Source organism: Archocentrus centrarchus, chromosome 11 (genome assembly GCF_007364275.1).
Source record: "Archocentrus centrarchus isolate MPI-CPG fArcCen1 chromosome 11, fArcCen1, whole genome shotgun sequence".
NCBI lineage: Eukaryota > Metazoa > Chordata > Actinopteri > Cichliformes > Cichlidae > Archocentrus > Archocentrus centrarchus.
The window spans coordinates 15,199,617-15,208,878 of NC_044356.1; the positions used below are offsets into that span (position 1 = coordinate 15,199,617).

The 9,262-nt window shown below is 39.0% G+C and overlaps 1 protein-coding gene across 2 annotated transcripts in view; it reads right to left on the reverse strand.

Moving 5' to 3' along the window:
• Positions 1 to 1,428: 1,428 nt before the first annotated feature.
• dennd3a (DENN/MADD domain containing 3a) overlaps positions 1,429 to 9,262 on the reverse strand; it is a 27,549-nt gene continuing 19,715 nt past the window's right edge. For both annotated transcript variants that reach the window (XM_030740274.1, XM_030740275.1), the window contains exons 24-30: positions 7,812 to 7,909; positions 5,614 to 5,768; positions 4,720 to 4,786; positions 4,570 to 4,642; positions 4,356 to 4,474; positions 4,112 to 4,249; positions 1,429 to 3,219 (exon numbers count right to left, since the gene is read on the reverse strand). In XM_030740274.1, coding sequence (XP_030596134.1) covers positions 3,025 to 3,219; positions 4,112 to 4,249; positions 4,356 to 4,474; positions 4,570 to 4,642; positions 4,720 to 4,786; positions 5,614 to 5,768; positions 7,812 to 7,909 — 845 coding nt within the window. In that variant the 3' untranslated portion in view covers positions 1,429 to 3,024. The remainder of the gene's footprint in view (positions 3,220 to 4,111; positions 4,250 to 4,355; positions 4,475 to 4,569; positions 4,643 to 4,719; positions 4,787 to 5,613; positions 5,769 to 7,811; positions 7,910 to 9,262) is intronic.

Genomic DNA, 9,262 nt, shown 5'->3' on the forward strand with positions numbered 1-9,262 from the left:
AAGTTTGTGGATTAAGGGAAACTGATTAAAAGCTACAGGAGGCACAGAAAACAACTTATCATGTACTGCAGCTGAGGCATTAGTGGCCCTGCATGGTGAGAGATTAATAGCTGCTTATGGCTTTATGTTTCAAAACAATGTCCAACACACACACACACACACACACTATTTGCACAAATACAACTGCATGCATGTACATATATCCCAGTATTCTAAGTATTAGAAGGGATTTTCAGAGAAGCCAGTGTAAAAACACCTTGGTAGACTCCACAGGGAGGTCATTCACATAACAGCAGCCCTGCAGGGATTCAGTGTTTTGCTCAAGGACACTTGAGCAGGGTGGACCGAGTCTGTTGTAGCTTTGTCAGTGCAGGTCTCCCACCCTGCAGCCTAAGCGGGGAATGAGCCAGGAGTCAAATAGCTTCTTTGTTTTCTGCAGACTCAGTTTTACATTACAGCACTGAAATGATGGATTCCCTGATTTTAAGGGGTATTTTTTATACACCAGTGGGAAATATCTGCTGGTTGCATTTTTGTCATTATGTGGACTTTATGGTATTCAACATTTATTACTATAAAATGAATTGCTTAAAATGGTGCAGTAGGTACAAAAGTTTAAATTAGTGGTTAGTTTGAGTCAGTTTGAGTCAGGACATTTAAGATGCCACCCACAGCTCTTGAAAATTATAGTGGCCATTTACAGTTTTTTAACATTTTAGAAGCAAATATTTAATAGTCAGCAGAAGAAAAAGATTATATATGTCTGAACTGAATAGTTATTTTTGTATTAATTGAGATATTTAATTAAAAACATTTTATTGTTAAACTGCACTCCTCAAGCCTCAGGCTTTACCCATGTGTGAATTTCTTTTGGTATCAAACTGCGCCCTCTTCTGAGGAACTCCAGAAAGTGCAAAAAAAATAAAAAAATAAAGGATTAGTTCAGTTTTGCATGCAGCTTGAGACTTGCACAGTAAGAACTCACTCCATGAAGGCATAGGTGCTGTGATTACACTAGTTAGACTGTAAAACCACCTGAACTAACTACACAGAACAGTTCGACATTTGTGGGTTGTGATACCTCAAAGCAATCATACACGACATCAGCAAAGAGCATTTTTAGTTTTTTTTATAGCTTGATTTAAATTGTTTGAACCAATTCACAAAGAAAAAAACAAAAAAAAAACAAAAAATCACATAGGAGTCTAAAAAACTGTTTTGCATGAAATATTTATTGCTTTCCATCCTGTGAACTATCCAATGATCTTTGAAGAGTAAAGTGAAGCTTTGGTTTGTCAGACTTGAGGTTTTGTTTAATAAAAATGAAATTTTATTTATATATATATATATATATATATATATATATATATATATATATATATATATATATATATATATATATATATATATATATATCATATACTGGTCATAAAAGAGAATATGTACATTTTTTTATATAAAGACAAAAGCAAATGTCACAAAAGTATAAATATAATGGCTGAGTTGTCATTAGGTTGATATACAATATCATGTCTCCCAGTTATATACAGTGTATAAATACAGTAATAAAAGATAAGTTTAACCCTCAGTTTGAACCTCAGATGAAACTGTCTCCAAAATGTAAAAATAGTTTTGTGAACCAAAAGTATCCTGATGGTGACACTGACCTTTAGTAGTATAATACAAAATCTTAATGTTCTCTATATGTGTGAGACACGGTCCACTATTTTAATACATGTAATGCTACTGTTATAGTGACGTCTAGTTAAAAACCATCATAAAATGTACAGAACACAAACATCAGGGAACATAAATACATTTTAATGTGTGTGAAACTTTTTATAGCTTTTAACTTTAACTTTATAAATATCAGGGTGTTTAATATCTGTAATGCACTGTGTGGACAGGAATTTTGACTTTTTCGTTGGTTCATTTTCTTGAAAAACCTGTTAAATTGTTAATATAAATAGAAACTAGAAGCCCCCATATACTAAGCATGCTTGAGGTCTAATGCTGAAGTCCCAAGTCAGCTGCTCGATCAGAGAATTGTAACCTAATTTTTTAATTTGCTGCTGAATTTGATTGGCAATAACAGACCAAGGGGGTGGGTGGGGGTCGTGTTATCTCACGCACTGTATTTGGGGCAGAAGTTAAACACATAAACACACCTCCAACTCAGACCTACAGGTCAGAGCTCAAAATCCAGTCATAAAATTTAACAGGTTTCTTAATTTGCCCATGTCCCACCTACTTGGCAACTTTAATGAAAACTGTCCAGTTGGTTTTTGCATAAACTACAAAAACAAACAAAACAAAAGAAAAAGAAAAAAATTTGTCTAACAATGAGAAAAATATCTCACTTATAGTAGACGTATTGCACAGATAGCCCTTATTTGATCATCTGTGTTCAAACACATTCCAGTTATTGCAGATCCTCACACCCACACCTAGTGTAGATCACAAGTCCAGTTCCCATCATCGTATATTATCATATTTCCTGTCCGTTAAAGCATCACTTCCATCAAAATAAATCTTCTGTTGGGGCTTTCCCACAGCGATTGTGAAATCTCCAACCACAGTTTTGTTTTCAGGGTAGTTTGACTCCTCTGAGCTGCAGACATTCACGTCAAAAACACAGCTGGAGGTGAGGCTCAGTCACACACTGTGTGATTATTCTTGTGTAAATACTAAATGTATAAAAACCTTCATTAAAGTGAACTCTGGTGCACCCTGGATTGAAAAATTATCCATAAGAACACAATCTCACTTTCCCCTTTTCAGTCTGAATTTTTACTTCATTAAAAACTATAAAATAAGTTGTTAGTATTTCTAATCTTAACTTCATAAAAGACCGGACTTCATGTAAACTCTTTGCTCCACTTGACTCCTTCATATCCTGGTGATGCAGATCTTTTTTTCTCCCTGCTGTGCTGTCCAAATATGGATCTTCCCTTTATTTCCCTTCATCAAATTCAATAAGAACTCACACTCTAAAATGTTCCTAAGTTCAGTCCTTCAGCCTCTTTACTCCACCTTCCAGATGGCGATCTTCCCATCATGTTTTCCAGCTCCACTGAGGACATAGCGGTCCTCGGCTGAGCACAGTGCCATCACTTTGTCAGTGTGGCCGTGAAGCTCCTTCAGGACCTGGTACCGCTCCGTGTCCAGGATGTAAACCTTCCCTTTGGTTGAACTGCGACCCATGCCGCCAACCCACACCTAGACAGAAAAAAAGTTAATGCCATTCAGTGTCAGATAGTTTGATGACCATAAGTTAAGATTACTAACAAGAAGAGAACAAGCAGGGGAAAGTGTGGTAAGATGAGCCAATGGAGCCAAGTTGAGCCACCACCTGTATCTGAACAATTACACACTAAACTTGGGCAACATTTCATCACTCTTTCATCTGGCTGATGAAAGAGGAAACTTATAGATGAAGTAGGTAACAGTCAAAGCTGTCAGAGCTTTTCACAGCATCACAGGTATCATTTTCAATGCAAAAGCAGGAATTAAGAAGGTAAGTAGCAGACAGGAGCTGCTAATAAAAATGCGCTTGATTAACAGATCAGCAGCAAGTGTGAGCAGCTCTATAAAAGCAGAAGTTTTGGTCGTTTGCTGGTGATTTGGGTTTGTTTTGCAGCCACGAGACCGAAACCCTTCATGTCAACTATGAACTCCTCTGTATACCAAAGTATTTTCGAGTCAACTATGAGGCAATCTGCCCAACAACTAAAGCTTGGCTGAAACTGGGCCATGCAACCCTCTCTTATGTCAATTAACAGTATCCTTCACTGTCATTGGTAGTTGTTTCAGTGACTTGCCTCAAACTTGAGAAAAGTTTAACTTGGACATGACCCACTTTGCACTTCCAGCAGTAATTTCACCTGCTGTTGTTTGAAGTCGCTAAATGTCATCGACTTTGTATGGTTAGAGGTTGCCAGATTGTTGTTAGCTGATGCCTGTGTGGATGAGGCTTTGCTCCTTATATGGGTAAGTAGACCTCTTAATTCCAGCTGCATAGTTATCTTTAAATCTAAATGTCAACAAGAAAACAAAGAATTTCCATACAGTTCTTCTTCTCCTCTGTGCGTGTGTGTGTGTGTATATTAACCTGGTTTTTAACTTTAATCATGCAGTAGCATCCAGTGCAGTCCTGTAGACTGATGCAGTAGAACGGTTTGCTGGTGTCTTTAATATGCCAAATACACACTTCTCCAGAATCTGCACAAGCACTCCACAGCTCCTCCCTCTGAGCAAACACATCGGGTGAAAAAGGGCCACATTTCAAAATAAAAATAAAGTTACAAAAAAAAAAAAAAAACCCACAATATTCAAAACAAAGTGTGTGTTTATACCTCTGGTAAGTGCAGGGCACAGCTGAATGCAGCTGTGGAGCCTTTTTGCTGTTCTGGTAAATTCATGCGACATTTTATTGAACCATTCTTCCACACCTCCATTATACTTTCCCTGGAGCCTTAAAATAGAGGAGAGGGACAGAGGGAGTATTCAGTTTCCATCATCAATACCACACATTTTCCATGGTAACTGAGCAGTGAGAGTGAAACTTACAACACCAGAGCATTCCACTGTAGCTGCAAACAGACTGCAGACGGTCACAGGAGAGGCGGAAGTACTTCCTCACCTGAAGGAAAAGGAAAAGTCAAAAGAGCTGAAAGAGAAATGCAAACAGGTGTAAACAAAGGTTGAGTTTAAACTGACCTGCAGGGTGGAGACGTCCCACACCATGATGCTCCCCTCTGCGCTACAGGAGTACGCCACCTTGTGGCTGAAGAACAAAGCAGACGGGTGAGGTTTTTGATACAGTTCAACAATAAAGACTGGATTAGGCACAGAAACTGTACAGGTTTTGATCCCTTGAATGCAGTTTTAATCTGTGAAAGTAACGATACTGTGACACTGCTGAAACAGCCAGCTGGCTTATCATGCTATTCAAGAAATACATCAAGAAAAAATGTCAACAAATACCTTTATATTTCTAAATGATAAAAATTAATTTTCTAGCATTTCAAAGTGAATTTCTTTAAACTGACAGTTTATAAATGAAACTATTAATTATTTGATTACAAAACACAGACTTTAGAGACCATGTCTTTTTTTGACTACATTTGGTTTGAAATGACAACTTAGACTTTGGCTCCTAGACTCTGGCCTCATCGCTCTCTGCAACTATGGTAACACATCAAAATGGGAGCGATGAGTAAACATCTCCCCAGAGCCTACAGGTGGACGCTGGGGGTTGAAGGGTTGAAACAGCCAGGCAACAGCAATCGTGACATATCATGGGGGAGAAAATCTGCGAAGGTTTGTTTAGTATTTGAAGCTCGGCTTTCCTGTCTGGACTACTTGAAAGCTTGACCCTGAAGGGTGATCACACTGTTGACCAGAATTATGTTTAAGGTGTCCAATTTCAACACACGTCTACAAGCCATACAAACAGTGCTAAACTATATATGTTTTTAAAAGAGCAATGAGGAGTTTAAACACTGCATGTCAGATTCTGTAAATTTACCCTGAGTGGTTGGTTTTGTGACAGAAAGTGGTGTATTTTTGAGGTGGCTGCATGTTCATCTGTTGTGATCACGTCTGCGTTACCCGTATTTGCCTTTGTCGACTGCCAGTCCGGTGACCTCAGCCCTGTGTTCGGTCAGCTGTCTGTTACAGACCATGGCCACTATGCTGATGATGTAGATAACAGAGTCCTCAGAGCCCACCCACACCTGGTCTTTGTCAACTTCCAACATGCAGTTCTGAAATCAGAAGCATATCGTTGAGCAGCAGTCCACAGATATTAGAACAATATCAGCTTCATACATTTTACACAGGGGAAACTGGTTTCCTTTAGAACAAACTAAGTCAGCATCTAAAATGCCCCCAAATTTTCTACCTGTGCAATTAAAAAACAACAACTCAAATTAATTAATTCTAAAGCTACTTTGAGCTGCTCCTTTATTCACAAGGTGTTGTCACAGTGGTTGGCTCCGCATATTTGATGCCAGATGCTCTTCCTGGTGTAACCCCAAAAGGATTTGTCTCTCCTCCCGGGAGGAAGAGCAGCTGAAAGTAGCTTGTTAGGTAAATGTGTGAACCACTGGAGCCTCCAACTCAAACAATTCATTCTATTTTTTTTTTTTTTTTAAAAACGGGCAGATATTTGAACATAACTTCTGACAGATTTTTTGTTATTTTGTTTTGGGTTTTTTTTTTGGACAAACAGATTAAGAAAATAATGAACTGTTTGGTTCATAGTGAAAAATAATGATGACGGTCCCAAACAAAGTCTCTTCCTAACAATTGTAGCATAGGCATTGACACAAGGCACAATGGGCTTCAGTTACGCTGCTAAGAGGCTAATGTATGCAAGTTAACGGAGGCAAATAAATGTGCAATACTCAACCTGTCCACTAGGTGGCAAAACTGTACTAATAAACTCCTGACACTACTCTGAAAAACACTGAATATTGGTCTGATTTTACAGACTCAAACATAACTAACATGAAACACTGTAAGTATTGTCACTAGAGGTGCTCAGTCACAAAAAAAAAAAAAAAAAAGAAGAGAAAAGCTTCTATTACTTGTTCTATTAATTTCCCCCCCATAATTCATTGTTTCTGATCAGCTGTCATTTTGCTGAAGTGAGAAATCATGGTGTTTTATAGTGACCTGGCAGTGAACTCAAAGCAAATATTTTGGTTAGGAAGAGAAAACGCACGCTCCGCCTATCTCTGTCTCACACTCCCAACATATTTCATGTGACTGTGACCTGCACAGTTTGCATAGTCAAATCAAAGTTCAGTGATTAGGAGACACCTAAGATGTGCCTTAAAACTTCACACATCCTTAGCCTTATACAAAGTACATGTTCTCCTCAGAGAGCTTTTAAACCTCCAGCAAGCTCTTACTTTGATTTTTTTATGAAAGAAAATGAGATGGTTTCTTTGAGGGAATGTAAATTATCCCAAACACAGTAAAACATGTCTAAAGATACTGACAATGTTTGAAGTCAAGCAACAGAAGAGGGGGGAAAAAAGAACTGTTTAATCTGTACCTAATGTCAGTGGCATGCATGTGCTGCTTTGCTGCTGATTTAGTTCAGCGATGAGCAAACATCTGCCCGGGTGTTTTCATTTAGTGGTGGAACAATTACAAAATAAAATCATGTTCACTAAAGCGACTACTTGCAGAGCTTTGGAGAAATCGGTTTACCGTGTAGAGGGTTAACTATAACATTTTGACTACTGAGAGATAAGAGTGGGAAAATTATACAATTTGAATATTTTTATTTCTGACTGCCACCCGTTTTCATGAGCAGCACGGTGGTGCAGTGGTTAACACTTCTCTCAGAGCTAGAAGGTCCTGGGTGCAAATCCACTAACCAATTGGAGCCTTTCTGTGTGGCATTTGCTTATTTTCCCTCCCCCTCCAGGCATTCCAGCTTCCTCCCACAGACCAAAGACATGCATGCTAGGTTAACTGGTGACTCTAACTTGGCCCCAACACATTTCACGTGGCTGTGACCTGCACAGTTGAAGACTGACTTTAAATTGGCCATAAGTGTGAACATGAATGCTCCACTGCCTCTGTGTCTTAGCATAATAGGTCTAAACTAACTAGTGACAAACTTTCTTCTGTGGACACATTTTGTAAATTTACATAAGCAGCAAGCCTGTTGACTACTGCCTTTATTCATCTTTTTTTGTGTATCATGCAACACTGTTTGTTACCTTGTTTGTGTTTTTGGCAAAAGTAATTGTGTTTGTGTGCAGCTGATGCATTTTATGCATTTTCCTCACCAGTCTGGCATTACCAACATGGCAGGTGTGTGTGAGAGACCAGCTGGAGGCATCAAACACCATCACCTTCCCCTTACTCACAGATACCCATAACTGACCTGAAACGCACAAAGACACACACATACACAGTTTATCAGTTATTTCTCAATACCTTATTACATTTGTGGCACGCTGCGGCTTCTTGGAACATGCATCACTGAGAATGACTTGTATAGATTTCCATGTCTTATACTTCAGTAGCTATCTAGAGGTTTTCCTCCAGCAGTGTGAATGTAAACACTTCACGTCATGTTATTTTGCAGCTCGACTCCACCCAACCAACCCAACGGTCAGATTTTCCCCAAAGTATTCAGCGCTTTTTAAAAATGCTACTGCTGATGGGAAAAAAGGTGACGTGTTTTTACTTCAAGGAGTGAAAGAAGACAGTGGAACAGAGAGGACGTATAAAGTGAGAGATATAGAGAAAGAGAAGACAGTGGTGAGGACAGAGGGGAGAGGAGAGAGGGAGTGAATGGGCCATGTGCCAGGAACTCAGTTCAGTGACCTATATTCAAACCAGAGAGGGAGAAAGAGTCCGAAAGGGGCAGGCAGGAAGGATCTGAATGGTTAATTTGTTCTTTCCACTAGCAGTAAAAAGCAGCAGACTGCTACAGAAAAACTGAAATGTGTTTGTTAATGTGTGGAACACTGGGTATGAGTGTGCATGAGTGTGTTAGTGGCTGGGGGCAGTCTGCAACCAGCACGTATATAAGTGGACCCAGATGTACACTGAAGGCCACTGAATGGCTTTGTGGATCTTTTTTAAAGCTTTTCACTCACTTCTTGCCACGTAATGCGCCAGTCTGTCTGTTGGTCCCCCATAATAAAAATCAAATGGGCTGCATGTGAAGGCAAAGAAGCAGTAAACAACAAACGCATACCTACAACTCAAAGGTGAGAGACGAAAGGAAGAAAAGGGGACAAATAAACCACAAACTACAAGAAGGTAGCTTCACTTCTTTGGATCTTAATTTTCTACAGGCCACGTCCAGCTGGAGACCTTTGTTGCACAAACTTTCACTCCCCCCTTGTTTACAGTCAACAACTAATTGGGAGTGAACAATCGCTAAAATCATTATTTTTAAAAAATGCTTCTGGAGTCCTTCATAACTTATGTCCATGTCTGTTCTTTACAGTTAGTTTTAGGAACAAGCAGAGTCTGCAAACTGATTTGCACTCTTTGGACTGCTGTCAAATAGTCATCAGTTTTATTGCTGAGTAGATTCCAATAATTCAGGGAGAATGTTGATCAACACACAGAATTTATTCCCATTTCTTTATTCAAAATGAATTATGAAGAAGAGAAGAGTGTTGTCACATTTTGATCCACCATGCAAGACCATTTGGACAGCATCTGATTGGCACTTTTAAATTATAAAGTGCCTTGAGACGACTGTTGTGATTTGGTGCTA